General features: G+C 38.1%; 1 protein-coding gene across 6 annotated transcripts in view; it reads left to right on the plus strand.

Moving 5' to 3' along the window:
• greb1l (GREB1 like retinoic acid receptor coactivator) overlaps positions 1–11964 on the plus strand; it is a 72569-nt gene extending 60605 nt beyond the window's left edge. For all 6 annotated transcript variants that reach the window (XM_086085028.1, XM_086085020.1, XM_086085045.1 and 3 more), the window contains 11 exons: positions 19–133; positions 206–352; positions 605–744; positions 2204–2365; positions 4195–4399; positions 4528–4690; positions 5724–5951; positions 6021–6162; positions 7717–7917; positions 9491–9629; positions 11378–11964. In XM_086085028.1, coding sequence (XP_085941154.1) covers positions 19–133; positions 206–352; positions 605–744; positions 2204–2365; positions 4195–4399; positions 4528–4690; positions 5724–5951; positions 6021–6162; positions 7717–7917; positions 9491–9629; positions 11378–11541 — 1806 coding nt within the window. In that variant the 3' untranslated portion in view covers positions 11542–11964. The remainder of the gene's footprint in view (positions 1–18; positions 134–205; positions 353–604; positions 745–2203; positions 2366–4194; positions 4400–4527; positions 4691–5723; positions 5952–6020; positions 6163–7716; positions 7918–9490; positions 9630–11377) is intronic.
• The last annotated feature ends 3958 nt before the right edge of the window (positions 11965–15922 follow it).

Genomic DNA, 15922 nt, shown 5'->3' on the forward strand with positions numbered 1-15922 from the left:
CTTGTTCCTATTTGCCAGGTGGGGAAAACGGGTGCCTACCTCCAATTCCTTCGCATCCTATTCCGGATGCTCATCAGACTATTGGAGGTGGACGTGTTTGATGAGGAGTCGGACGAGGAAGAGGCAGTTGAAGGTAACGGATGATTGACATTTGAAAGCGAGGTTGTCAGCGTGGTGCCGGCTAATCAGGAGTTTTACACTACAGAGACGTCAGAGGTGGCGACGCCTGTAAACGCCCAGTGGCCTGACATCGAGGACATCCGCAAGCTTCCCTTTAACCCAAACCCCCGAGACTCCAAGTTCAGGAAGGCCAGCCCTGTCTACTGTGACAACACACCAAAGCGCTCCAGAGGTGAGTACAACGGCAACTGAATGGACCTTTTCACAATGTTTGTAAATAATAAGCACTAGGCTTTTTCCAGGTCGGTAGCCATTTACCTCACATAAAATTTTGTTTTTGCCTGACACAGGCTAAATTTATCATCCAAGACATTTGAGTTTAGTTTTTGCCACCCAGAAGTACGCGTCGCCACGGTTAAACGGTCTATGAATAGAATCCAAACGGTGTGATGCATTCAAATAAATTGGGATTTTTCGGCATCAGTTCTGAAGGAAGAAGATGGAAGCCAAACGGAAGCAAAGCGGGAGACCAAGTCTATACGGCTTACTCGCTTCGCCGCTCACAATGCTTTTCATCACTGTGAGCAGTGTCACCATTACTGTGACGCCAGCCCTGCAACACAGGTGAGTGCACCTCACTGGACATCTGTGTATGGGTCTGAAATGATAACCGTTGGTGCTGATTTTGAAAAAATGGTGTACCTGTACGTGGTTTCTCCAAGCATAATTATTCATTAAATATTTTTTGTACCTTTATTTCATTTGTAACCTCAATGTAGGGCTGGGTAATAAATCCAATTAATTCAATTAATCATAGTTTTAAAAATCGAATCTTTGATAATTTGCTAAATTGTGAAATATAATTTTGTCTTCTAGGTTATTAAAAGCTGTTGTTCTTATGTTTTGTTACATCTAAATGTTATTGTGAGTTGTAATGTTGCGCAAGTGGCAGAATGCTGGATGGGTGGTTTACAAGTCATGTTTACAATAGCTACCAACTACTTAATTGTGGCTATAAATGTTAAGTTTATGTTAATACTGATTTAGAATCAGTATACATTATTGTTTTCTGAACATTTTTCACAGGAAATATTTTTTAATAAATGAAACCTTTAAATAAATTTTTTGGGTTTATTAGATGAACTCATTTGCTCCCAAAAACGTATAAACATGTTCTATTTTAAATGTTTTAAGTGTCCCAAAGACGTATTTATACATTTTTATTTTATGCTAGAGCATACAGAAGGCTTTGATGCAGCCTCTCAACTGCACAAAATGATTGAAGCAATGGTAGTTATTAGTGTTGTTCCGATACCGATACTGGTATCGGCAGAGGCCCCGATACTGCATTAAAACAGGGGTATTGGTATTGGTGAATACTAACAAGTAACATGCCGATACCATTAATTCTGACGCTAATATAGGACTTTGGATGCAGCATCAGCAACAGTCACTGATATGTGACATGTTCACTGCATGCCGAGCTAAGATATGCTATTGGCCCATGAATGCTCTGAACCAATGGCAGGACAGCTTTTTCATGTTGAGAAAAGTTATCGGTATGGTATCGGCATTGGCCGATACTGCAAAGCTGGGTATCGGAATCGGTATCGGGGGCCAAAAAACAATATCAGAACAACACTAGTAGTTATTACAAAAACGGCCATCAGGTGGAAGATAAAACTTAGGTATATTCTAATGCTAATTGCTGCAAAACGGAAACAGATAGAAATCTACTTTTTCTTTCCTGATGAAAGAAGAGACTCTAATCTTTCTTTTGGTAGGTTCCATGTTTTTATAGCAATAGAACACAATATTCTGTAGGCCTTCCAAAATCAGTCAAAATCCAGTAAAACAGCCGAGAGTGAAGGGGATTGCTTCAGTGAAAATGGCTGAGAGTGGATGAGTTCAAATCGATTAAAACCTTAATTGCCCTTAACGACTGAAAAAAAAATCTGATTTCATTTTTTGTCCATATCGCCCAGCCCTACCTCAATGTGGTAATTAATTACCGTAAATATTAATTTCATAAATATTTCTAAGCCATTTCTATAAAACAACCAACTGTGTGTGTGGGTGGCAGCTGTCTGAGTGCACCTTCCACGCCTTCACCTTCTGCTCGTCCATGCTTGGTGAGGAGGTCCAGCTCCAGTTTGTCATTCCCAAAGACAAGGAGCAGCACTTTGTCTTCAGTCAACAGGGGAGCCACCTGGAGAGCATGCGCCTGCCTCTGGTCTACACCAAGGTTTGTTTACAAACTCCTGCAAAATCCAGTTGAAGAGCTGTATCAAAACATTGAGCCTTGAGAGAGATAATGCTTAGCCTTAGCCTCGGGGACTAAGATATGTTTGTTAGTCAGTCAGTCAGTCAGTAAAATAGGCATGAAATGACAAATATACAATGTAAGATATTTAAAATAGAGGGTAAATGGTATTGAGTATAATTATGGAGTAAGCAGTAGTATTGCAAATTATATGTAGGCCTATTATTATTATTATTATTATTATTACACTATAATTTGCTTAGCATATTACATTCGCTATGTTGTGAATCAATTAGTGTAGCACACAAGCCAAAGAATAACCCATTAAATATGAGTTTTTAAACACAATTCACCTTTTTGTCATCCACATTGGTCATTGTCATGAATAGTTTTAAAAAGCTCTATTGAATATCATATTTCGTTAGCCAGCTTCTTGTTAGCAAATTAGCTAGCTTGCTTGGTAATTTGTTAATTATTTTGCAGGATGCTACTATAGCTACCAAATCAACTTTTGTTTCAGGGGAGCCAACGAATGAGCCATTAAATGTACAAAGTTATTTATTACTTACTTTTCATCGCTGGGATATGAAATCTGAATAGCACAGTCCACCATAGAATCAAAATGGCACCATCCCTCAATGAACCAGGAAGTAGCCTGCTAGCTAAGAAACGGGCAAAAACTGACCCATTCAATTAGCTTTGTGGGGCTATAATTTGAAAATATATTAAATATAATTAGTTAGTTAGCTAGCTAAGTGGGTATTTAAAAATAAAAATAACCTAATTATGTGGAGCAACGCCTTTCACCCAATTTTGTTGTTAATGTCTGTCGCCGTAGAATCAAAATGGCTCCATCCATCCGTGAAGCAGGAACTTCTAGGAAGTAGCCTGCTAAAGCACAAATGGACAAAATAATGTTTCATGTTAATTAACATTTTGACCTCATAATTTTGTAAAGGTAGATTTATTTATTTTTAAAGATATTGAAAACTGTATCATTAGCTAGAACAGGATTTAGCAGGATTTTGCCATTTTATGGATTTTGCCATTTTATGGTAGCCCTAAAATTAAAACGACACCTTTTAGCTTTATTTCACGTTAACCATTTTACTCCATTAGTTAACTTAAGTAGCTGGTTGGTTGGTTAGTTCGTGTTAGATATATGAATAATGCTAAAATCCAAATAATTTTGAATAACCCAATCATTTGGTGGAAATTATTTTTGACTTGCTATGACATTAAAGGTACAATCCACCCCTATGCATGAACCAGAAAGTGCAGGCTCACAAATAAATAAGAGTTTTTGCAAATTTGCGACCCCTCTGGCGAAAAGCGGAATTGAAGCCAGCAATGTTCACACGCCCAGAGTGTTAGTTAGTGGTAGTTTATTATTATTTTGACACACTTTTATATCCGCTGTCGCTTCTGCCTTCCCAGCGCTTCCGCGGAGCAAGAAAAAAGAGAGAGAGTGAAAGAGATAGAGAGAGCGTGCACGCGCCTGACGTCAAACTCAAGGAGAAACCTTAAGTTTCGGTCCTGAAACCGTCGTCATTATTTGACTCTACAGGAAAATAGGGGCAACAGCCATTGTGCCACAATAGTGCCTCCTGTCTATTATTTAAAAAAAATAAAGATCAAAAAATATGGTTATTTTAACACTCCAAATTGCAACATGCACATTTAAAGCACCTTTTTTTTTTAAAGATAAAATTTTTAACTGTACAATTAGATAAACAGGTGAATTTGTGTTCATAGCATGCAGGAACTAATCATTACAACACACCGGGTTTTTTTTCATGTTGATTCTCCAGGACCCCGACCTGTTGAAGAGCCCCATCTTCACGCCAACGACGGGGCGCCAGGAGCACGGCCTGCTCAACATCTATCACGCCATGGAGGGCGCCTCTCACCTGCACATCCTGGTGGTCAAGCACTTTGAGATGCCTCACTACCGGAGGTGCTGGCCCAACCACATCCTACTCGTCCTACCTGCCATGTTCAACAACTCCGGAGTCGGTTAGTGACGTCACTATTTGTACGACAACCGATCATATCCTGTAAATAGATGAGAATGATTCCCTTTAAAAATATATATATATATTAGACATGCATGAGTAATACATTAGTGTCTATGTTCGTTCTAGGCGCCGCTCGCTTCATGATCAAGGAACTGTCGTACCACAACCTGGAGCTGGAGAGGAATCGGTGGGAGGAGCAAGGCATCAAGCGGCAGGAAGTGTGGCCCTTCATCGTCATGATGGATGACTCGTGCGTGCTGTGGAACGCCCAGCAGCCCGCTGAGAGCAGGTAGTACCTACAGATCAACCATCGTTTTTTAAACATTATAATATTCCCCGCTATCAGGGCTATTATGTAACCGATTGGGATTTCCGATAAATGCCACAAGGTAGTACTATTTTGTTTAAATGAAGTGAGTGTCTTCAGTTCAACATAGGTTATTAACTCATTCACTGCCATTGACGGTAGAGGTGGGAATCTTTCTCATGATTCAATTTGATTCCGATTTTTGGGTCTGCGATTCAATTCGGAATCGATTTTCTATTCAGAGCGATTTTTGAAATGACAATGATTTCTGCTTCAATTTATAATTGTGCAAAGAATCGTCACACACTCAAACAAGGGCAAGACAGTATAAAATAATTGAAATAAAATCGATTTTGGGACTCAATCAGAATCGAGATTAAATAAAACATTTTGCACACCCCTAATTGACGGCTATAGACGTCAAAAAATTATTTTAACTATTTCTATTAGTTTAAATTTTTTCCCAACTTTTGTTGAAAACCTATAATTTTTTTTATTGTACATTTAGAAGAGATATAAAATTTGTGATTTATCGTGAATTAACTAGTGAAGTCATGCGATTAATTATGATTAAAAAAAATAATCGCCTGATGCCCCTAAAAATAAAAATAAAAGAAAATTACTTATTTTTTTAAGAAGAAAAGATTATTAAAAATTAGTTAACTCACGATTAATCACAAATTTTATATCTCTTCTAAATGTACAATAATTGTTTCTATGTTACTACTCTTGTTAACAAAAATGGGAAAAAATGTTTAACTAATAGAAATAGTTCAAATGAATTTTTGACGTCTATAGCCGTCAATGGCAGTGAATGAGTTAAAGATAGGTGAATCCGCAAACTGCAAATAACACTGTATTTTGATATTATAATATAAATAATATAATTTAATGGTTCAGTCCACTCCAGATTTAAAATAGCACCATCCGTGTTTGCATACCAGACCAGACAATAGTTGAGCCGTTCTGCCTTTGTGGAGGTCTGTTCTTCAACTGTTTGGTCCTCGTCTCGCAGCGAGACATCTGACGGCGTCTCAGCGCTTATCAACGTGTCCCTGAAAGCGGTGCTGCGCCACATGGAAACCACGCCCAAGATCCCCCTCTACGCCATGTGCGGAGCCCGCAAGTGGAGCAGCAGCCTTGCCCGCAAGGCCCCCGGCCGGCCCTTCAGCAGGGCCCACCTGCACGACTTTGTCCTGCTCAACGTGGATCTGACGCAGAACGTCCAGTACGACCTCAACCGGTAAATGCGGGGAGGGCGGAGTCAGCTCAGCATCTGTTTTCCTAATTTTATGATTTTTTTTCACGGCAGGTACAGTTGTGAGGAGGTGGACTTCAATCTTCGGGTCAACAGCAGCGGACTCCTGTTGTGTTGTTTTAACAGCTTCAGCTTGATGAAGAAGTACATTCCTGTCGGGGGCAACCAAGACTACATGGTCAAACCCAAGCTCATGGTGTGTGTCTTAACTTGTCCAGACAGTGGTAAATTCTGAAAATTCAGCTTCTGAAGCCATTTTTAACTCATTCACTGCCATTGACGGCTGTAAACGTCAAAAATTCATTTGAACTATTTCTATTAGTTTAACATTTTTCCACTTTTGTTAACAATAGTATGAAACCTACAATTTTTTTTATTGTACATTTAGAACAGATATGGAATTTGTGATCAATCGCGAGTTAACTAGTGAAGTCATGCGATTAATTAATTAATTAAAAACGCCACGTGTGACGCCCCGAATTTTTAATAATCTTTTATTTTCTTTTTTTATCCATTGACTGCCATTGACGGCTATAAACGTCAAAAATTAATTTGAACTATTCATATTAGTTTAACATTATTTCCACTTTTGTTAACAATAGTATGAAACCTAAAAAAAATTGTTATTGTACATTTAGAACAGATGTAACATTTGTGAAGTCATGCGATTAATTACAATTAAAAATTATAATCGCCTCTTGCCTTTAATTTTCCATAATCTTTTTTTTATTTTTATGAATTTATGGCAATAAATGAGTTAATTGGTGGTGTGAAATTTGGTGGCATGTCTATCATAAGTAAACCCACAAAAAAAGTTTTAAGAAGCCATGCCCGAAAACACACAGAAAGTCTGCCATTTGGATTTTAATACTCGAAAATGTTCCTTATTGACAATTATTGACAGCCGGTTTTACTGGACAGCATGGAATTTGGTAGGCATACCCAAAAAGATGCAGGAAATCTGGCATTTTATTTTGAAGTGGCATTTTAGGGTCATTTTGGTGATTTTCAGAAATACTTTAAAGAAAAACTCCTCATTGACTACGTTTACATGCAGTCAATATTCGGGTTAAGGTCAAAACTCCGGTTTCTGAATCCCGTTTACACGCTCATTTGTGCTCGATTGGAACCCGTTCGGACCGCAGCGCACGGACAACGTAATTACGCAAATAACGTAATTTCCGCTTTTAACTTACTATACGTTCACTAAAAGACATATTTATGTCACTCACCACTCGAAATTAAGTAGTCGGCTTTCCTCCTCACTCCAGAAGTGTGTTTTTTTTGCTGCAAGCGTCATGTTTGTTGACAACGGCTAGAGTATTTCTAGTGAGCAGAAGCACGGACTTATACAGTATACTTGTATTTACTGTATGTGTATATAGGCACAAAATAATGTAAAAATGCGGTAGACAAATCAATGTATTCTAGGGAGGCTCCTTTAGCAAGTAGGACGGAGCTACGCATACAAGTCGTGACTGCATGGACCAAGATTCCTTGCGAATCAAATCAGCGAAAAAGAAGAAAAGCAAACAAAGAAGAAAACAACAAAAAACATTGCCCAGATCGATCGAGATATTCCGAATTCCGGTTTTAAAAAGCCGAATAAGAGCATATTCGGGTTATTGCGCTGTTTACATGGCCTTACAAAACTTGAATATTGCCAATTGGGTTTTAAAAGGGTTATTTATTGCCTGCATGTCTGATTGTTAACAAATTTGCATTTTCTCGTTTTGCTTTCCATCTCCAGGAAATCAAGAATCCCGCCCCTATTAGTCCGTCGCAGTACGTGTGCGCCCCGGACAGCGAACAAACCCTGTTGGATGCGCCGGCCCAGTTCCTGCTGGAAAGGTTCCTGCAAAGTTGCAGCCACCGACTGTTCCCCAAAGCCATTCAGAACCCAAACAACCCGGTCCTGTCCATTGACAGCTACCTCAACATCAGCCCGGAGGTAAGTACTGAGTGCAGCGCGATCTTCACCTTTGAGTTAAGAAAACAAAAATTGTACTTACGAGTGAACTTGTTCACTACACCACTAGGTGGCAGCAGTGAACTTGACAACAGCTTGGCCACCATCATTTCAGAAGCCGGCCTCGTAAAAAGCGAGTTCTGAAAAGAAGTAGTAGATGATGTCCATTGAATTTATGATTGAAATCAGAAAAATATGAGTGAAGTGTTCCTGAAGTTGACTTGGTGAAGTAGTATGAGCAAAACCCACCTCCATCAGCGACAACAAGTGAAATCAGTGATATAGAAATACCCTATTTAACTAATATGCTCCTAAAAATGTATAAATACGTTCTATTTTAAATGTTTTACATGTCCCAAAGACGTATTTATTTAAAAAAAATTAAGTTGTTTTTTTAATGTTAGAGCTTTAATGCAGCCGGTTGAAGAAATTGTAGTTATTACAAAAACGACCAGCAGGTGGCAGCAGAGCAAAGGAGATCAACCAGGGCCATGTTGAAAAAAAGCTAATTTGCCCACAGTTCTAAACAGATTTGTGAAAAATTATTAAACTTAAAAATGGAAACAGATAAAAATATACTTTTTTGTTCCTAATGAAAAAAGATACTCTATTCTGTTCCATGTTTTTATAGCAATAGAACACAATATTCTGTGGGCCTTGCAAAATCAGCCAAAATTCATTTAAACAGCTGGGAGTGAAGAGGATTGCTTCAGTGAAAATGGCTGGGAGTGAATGAGTTAAATATTCCGTGGGCATGTTAGACACTTTAAATAACACAAACACATTCAAAAACATTTAACCTAATGCAAGAAAGCAAGAAGAGCAATGAACAAAAATATTGCGCATTGTAACAATGTGTTTACTGTAAACAAATCCCATTTTTTTCCAAACTTATAAACTTATCGTCTCACAATATATACCAATAATCATGTCTAAGGATGTATATTCTAGATTGAATTTACAGTTCTTACTTTCTGTAGGCGTAAAACGCAGGATGGGAGAGGATTGAGACTTTTTAATCTCTTCAGCAAAAATGAGGCTAAATTTGAAACAATTCCTGTTTTCTTTTCTTCTTTCACAGTGTTAATTACAATTGTGTGCCACCACCTAGTGGCTAAAAATGGAACTACATCCAAACTTGTATTGTAAATGGACTGAATTTACCGTATATGGCTGCAATGGAGGGTGGCTTACTTCTACGATATGTACTTTACTAAAGGAGTCAAACAAGGCTCTAATGCCTGCCTAGGGCATTAAAATATTTTCAAATCTACAGATCGCTACCAATGAAATGAAAAGCAGCTGAAAGTGAGGAAAGTGTGACAAAAACAGATGTACTAATTGCCCATTTCTTGGTGGGCTGGAATTAATTAATGACATTTTCATCCATTTCAATGGGGAAAGTTAGCATGGTCACGGAAAGAATGAAGCCACTGAGTCAGGGTGGCATTGTAGTTCATTTTTGCCCCCCTAGTACAATCTACTCCAAATAGAGGATTGTAGACTTTTTTGAAATACTGCTGTGTCACTTACACTGCGATCTGGCGTGTGTCAGATATCCGTGTGCTACATCAACTCCCGTCCACACTCCACCAACCTCAAACACCAGGGCCTGGTATTCAGCGGCCTGCTGCTGTACCTCTGCGACTCCTTCGTTGTCTCAGGACTCCTCAAGAAGTTCCGCTTCCTCAAAGGTACGCTGCCGTCGGTAACCAGGCACATGTCCAAAGGGCGGCGTTGGCGCATATCCCAGCTGACTTTGGGCAAGACATTTACTTTCATGACTGCGGGCAAAAAATTGTTCGGTTAACATATGATTGAGGGAAAAGGAAATTTAAAGGTTGAATAAAAACATTTTGTTGACGTTTCAATTTCTGTGTTGGGTAACTCATTGACTGCCATTGACGGCTATAGACGTCAAAAATTAATTTGAACTATTTCTATTTTCATTTTTTTCCACTTTTGTTAACAAGAGTATGAAAACCTAGAATTTTTTTATTGTACATTTAGAACAGATATAAAACTTGTGATTAATCTTGAGTTAACTAGTGAAGTCATGAGATTAATTACAATTAAAAAAAAAATCGCGTGACGCCCCTAATTTTAATAATCCTTTCTCTTTATTTTTAATCGCTTCAGGCGATTATTTTTTTAAATTTTTTAATTAATTCCATGACTTCAATAGTTAACTCACGATTAATGACACATTTTATATCTGTTCTAAATGTACAATATTTTTTTTTCTAGGTTTTCATACTCTTGTTAACAAAAGTGGGAAAAAAAGTTAAACTAATAGAAAAAGTTCAAATGAATTTTTTACGTCTATAGCCGTCAATGGCAGTACATGAGTTAATTTGGTCTGTAAAAATGTTTAAAATAATATTAAATCAGCAATTATTTATGTTAAAAAATATATACCGTAGCAGGCCTAACTATTATTCATAATTAATTGTTTTTGTATAAAGTGTTTCTGGCTATGCAAAGACAAACAATTTACAAGTATAATTGAAACAAAATTTGATGAAGATGCAAAAATGTTTTCTGCTCCATGTCAAGGTCCTTTTGGGAGCATGTCAGATTAATGAAAAGCTGGAGTCACTTACTCCAGATTGCTCTTGTTTTGGTTCTGAATGTGGAGTTGTGCAGGGGTGGATCTATTCTGGTGGGTTTCTGCAGCAATAAACCACCCCAAATTTCTGAAAAATCCTTCCTGAACAGAAAGTTTGATATAGCAGCTTTTGAAAATCACTGTGCACTAATAGAAAGACAAAATATAATAAAAAAAAAGACAAAATATAATCGCTTGATGGATTTGTTTTAGTGTGTTTAACTCATTTGCTTCCAAAAACTTATAAATACATTCTATTTTAAATGTTTTAAGTGTCCCGAAGAAGTTTTATACCTTTTTTTTTTAAATGTGTTTTGAAAGCATACAGAAGGCTTTATTGCAGCCTCTCAACTGCAAAGAACGGTTGAAAAAAAATGGTAGTTATTACACAAACTGCCAGCAGGTGGCAGCAGAGAAAAAGAGATCAACCAAGGCCATGTTGGAAAAAAAACAAATTTACTCACAGTTTTAAATAGATTTGTGAATAAGGATGAAACTTAGCTATATTCTAATGCTAATTCCTACTAAACAGAAACAGACAAAAATGTACTTTTTTTCCTGATGAAACTAATCTTTTTTTTTGGTAGGTTCCATGTTTTTATAGCAATAGAATACAGTGTTCTGGGGCTCTTGCAAAATCTGTCAAAATCCAGTAAAACAGCCGGGAGTGAAGGGGATTGCTTCAGTGGAAATGGCTGGGAGTGAATGAGTTAATAAATTAAATGAATGTTTTATTGGCATTTTCAATCAAAAGAGTCCAAAATATTGGCTAACAGTGTGTGACGCTAATTGGAATTAGCACTAACGCTAATGTGTTGCGGCCGCATCCTACAGGCGCCACCCTGTGCGTCATCTGCCAGGACCGCAGCTCCCTGCGTCAGACCATCGTACGTCTGGAGCTGGAGGACGAGTGGCAGTTCCGCCTGCGCGACGAGTTCCAGACGGCCAACTGCAGCGAAGACCGGCCACTCTACTTTCTCACCGGGCGCCACGTTTAAAAAAAAAAAGCAGCCCCTCCCCCCACAAAAAGCAAAAGCCAGCTATTCTTGCAATCAAAACGCGCCACGGGAGCATGATAGACGCTAAGCTATGCTACGATTGTACGTCGGCTTTTTTTTTCCTTTCTTTTTTTACCATGGTGCGTCCATTTGTGGATGTACGTGTTTATCTCAGGGTTTTTAAAAGGGAAAAATCAAGATTTATGGGAATAAGGCGGGCAGACGTTTTCTCCCGTTGTTTACGTTCTTCTTGGCACCAAAGACATCCTCGAGCTGCACCTTTTTCTTGTCCCGTCATGCCTTTCGCTGCCAAACGACTCCACACTAAACACTGCCTAGTGGACATTCAACAGTACATGCTGTATACAAAGGTTTTTTTTGTTTGTTTTTTGCCGTCTTATAAAAAAAGTATTGCGGGCCATATTGCAGCCCACCAGAGCATTTTATCCGGCCGGATGTGTGATATACTTCAATGGAGATGTGTGTGTTGTGAAATGCACAAAACATATCATATGTAATGGAATCCAATACAAAATGTCCAGTTTGGTTACCTACAATGGAAGATTTGGAAACCTTCTGTCAGATTGCATAGGCTGGATGCTCCGTTCTTCATTACCGATGCTCCATGGAAGGGAGGAGAAGATTTCGTCAACCTTTGCACACACATGCTATAACACACATTGAGGCCTATATCGTTGTATCTGCACCATTCCATCTAAAAAGGGTTTTTATTCTAAATCAAATTTAAAGGAGACATATGGTAGTATCTATATTAATTTCACAGAGCAATATGCGCCGCTTATCAGAAGCAAATATCATTAGCTAATGCTAATCAGTGCAGCCAACAAAACTCAATGCAGCTCTTTTTATATTTTGGCTCTGACGTGATAGCAGGGGCGTCGGGGCCTGTGGATGTTCTTGTACTTAAAAGTGACTCTGGATCTTCACCCGGCCTAAGTCATCAAGTCATAGGTGGAGAAACTTGGTATGGAGGCTATTTTTACGCAGAAATCCCAAAGAGCTCACCCACAGACGCATTTTCAGAAATAGACAACAAAATATTAATTTAATTTCGCATTGATGAGTAGACAGGCACTCCATAGACTCAACAATTTGTATAATTTTCCATAATATGTCGTCTTTAAACACTGCCTTGTGTATGGGAAAGGGAGAATGTGTCTCCTAAGGGTTTGTGCACAGGTTTTTTTTAAAGAATATGCCTTAAGGAGAAGTGACGCTCACTCCTGCATGGACCAATGAGAACTAGGTTAAAAAAAAAAGGGGGGGGGTGTTGCTTGAGCCAAATAATAAGCCAGAGAATAAATAGACTACTGTACTGTTTAAAGTTTACATTATTATTATTAATAATATATTCTCTCATTACCCCCACCCTCCCCTTTCAACCGTTAGTTACTGTTATTTTGTTTGTTTGTGTGCGTGTAACTTTACACAGTTTTGGTGTCTTTTTCTGTCAGCAAGAAGAACCTACCTATAATGACGTGTCCTGAACGGCGTCTCTGTATGCGCTGACACCTGGGAGTTATTTATTTCAAGCATTATAGTTGGACTGATAATCATGTGAAAGAAAGTGTTTGATCGCATACACGCTACGGCGGGTGAATTTGCTGAATGTCACTGAGACGTAAGGAAATAGAGTGAACTTGCACTAAACAAGTTGCCAAACCAAATAATGATTTCCAAATCAGCCCCCCACCCCCACCCCCAAAATGATTGTGGCGATCAGAAAAAGTCTACTAGCCCAAAGAAAGGTCCACGTGAATCAATGTTGAATAATATGCAACTTGCTCACCCAAACTTTTCAGAGAGAGAAGCAGCACGGCGGCAGCCTCGGGATCTACCTCTTGTTGTCGCAGCAGAGCCGTGCTACAGTATGTTGCCCCTTGTTGTTGTTTTTGCTGTTCGAAATTGATGAATGTAATAATAATAATAATAATAAAATGACTTTTGAAATGTTTGTTTTTGTCCAGTGCACTTTATGTAGACTTTTAAACAGAGAAAAGTTGTATTTACAGTTATATAAATACAGTGGAGCCTTGAAGGGCAAGTCAAAAATTTGATTTGATTCGGCCCCACTAGTCTAAACCCGGTATTCTGATTAATACTGTTAGGGGAATATGAATTAAGAAAAAAGAAAAGAAAACCCATATTTATCTATCTCAGGGTGTGCCCTTGCTGTCAAGTGAAAATGACTCATGGCTCATGCTGCATTCGAGGATGGTCGGAAGTCGGATGTATCCCACTTGGCTTTTCCCATTTGCCAGAGGCAAAAGTAAAGAACCAAAATGGCGGACAGTGCTAAATTGTTTTTTAAATTTTGGTCCTCAAAACACATTTTGACCTCAAGCAAACTTGCCTTCTCTCAATTTTGCTTCATTTATTGTATTTATTTTATTTTGTAAGCATTCCATACAGTTCAGTTGTTCACCGTAGAATTGCATGCAGGAAGATAGCGACATACTGTCACTTACTTGTGTTACGTGAATTTACGTCGAATATTTATGAATGAAGAAAGCTATCTAGTTTTATACTCGAGTAAATTGTGTTTTACCATTCACAGTACGTGTTTCCAAAGGGGTTGCCATTGTATAGTGACGTCACATTGTAGTCGGTCGGTGAAGTCGGGGTATTCCCCCGCCCCCGACTTCAAGGAGACGTTCCCGAACACACTTCCTGGTTTGAAGTCGGAAAAGTCCGACTTCCCACTTTCCTCGAATGCAGCATCAGTTAACAACTAATCACGGCTCATCTGGCGAACATCACATGAACTAACTCAGAAAACAGGTGAGCCGTGATTGGTCGCTACCTGAGCAGCTATGATGTCATTTTCAGTTGATAGAAGGTAGCAAAATGGCCGCGCCTTGAGATGAAAATAAACGTGTGGATTTTGCTGCTTAATTAAGCCACTATTCTGGTGGGTTTCTGCAGCAATAAACCACCCCAAATTTCTGAAAAATCCTTCCTGAACAGAAAGTTTGATATAGCAGCTTTTGAAAATCACTGTGCACTAATAGAAAGACAAAATATAATAAAAAAAAGACAAAATATAATCGCTTGATGGATTTGTTTTAGTGTGTTTAACTCATTTGCTTCCAAAAACTTATAAATACATTCTATTTTAAATGTTTTAAGTGTCCCGAAGAAGTTTTATACCTTTTTTTTTAAATGTGTTTTGAAAGCATACAGAAGGCTTTATTGCAGCCTCTCAACTGCAAAGAACGGTTGAAAAAAAATGGTAGTTATTACACAAACTGCCAGCAGGTGGCAGCAGAGAAAAAGAGATCAACCAAGGCCATGTTGGAAAAAAAACAAATTTACTCACAGTTTTAAATAGATTTGTGAATAAGGATGAAACTTAGCTATATTCTAATGCTAATTCCTACTAAACAGAAACAGACAAAAATGTACTTTTTTTCCTGATGAAACTAATCTTTTTTTTTGGTAGGTTCCATGTTTTTATAGCAATAGAATACAGTGTTCTGGGGCTCTTGCAAAATCTGTCAAAATCCAGTAAAACAGCCGGGAGTGAAGGGGATTGCTTCAGTGGAAATGGCTGGGAGTGAATGAGTTAATAAATTAAATGAATGTTTTATTGGCATTTTCAATCAAAAGAGTCCAAAATATTGGCTAACAGTGTGTGACGCTAATTGGAATCATATTCCACAAACACAAAATTAATCAGAATGCTGTGTTTAGACTAGTGAGGGTGCATAAAACATATTATTATAATAAAGAAAATTTTTGACCTGGCTTTCCCCCCACTAAAAAACGCTTATGTTTTAACTTTATGATAACAGCAATACAGTAATTAAATTAAATGTAAAGAATCTAAGTTTGTTCATCATTCAAGCTCCTGGTGTGCATCACTTGGCCACCAGGGGGCAGTATAATACAGTCACTCAACAACTCTATCTATCCATCCATCCATCCATCATTAATCGAAATGCTTCATTCCTTGAAATTCAATTTAATCTCAAATTTCCACTTTAGGGGAAGCAAATCAGGCATTTGAGGCTGAGATGATTTATATGCCAGCAGTTCATAAGGACTTTAATCTATTTCATAACATTTTATGTTAAAGTTTGCTCAATGACTATGGTCAATTTTCAAGATGGCTGTAAAAGCAAACAAACAAACAAAACAGGAGAACAAAGATAATGTTGTCCTTGTTTTATTAGTTGCAAAATCCAATGTGACATCTTACCCCATATAGTGTGACAACTTACATGGGGCAACATGTCACACGTTCACTCCCTCTATTTGATGGCTTATAACTCTGCACTGACAACAAGTATGAAAATGACATGAATACAAAAAATATACCTAAGACTTTGCTCTTTCATCCGGTATACATTTTGTTTAT

This window comes from Leptonotus elevatus, chromosome 1 (assembly GCF_054856555.1).
Source record: "Leptonotus elevatus isolate MCC_2025b chromosome 1, RoL_Lele_1.0, whole genome shotgun sequence".
NCBI lineage: Eukaryota > Metazoa > Chordata > Actinopteri > Syngnathiformes > Syngnathidae > Leptonotus > Leptonotus elevatus.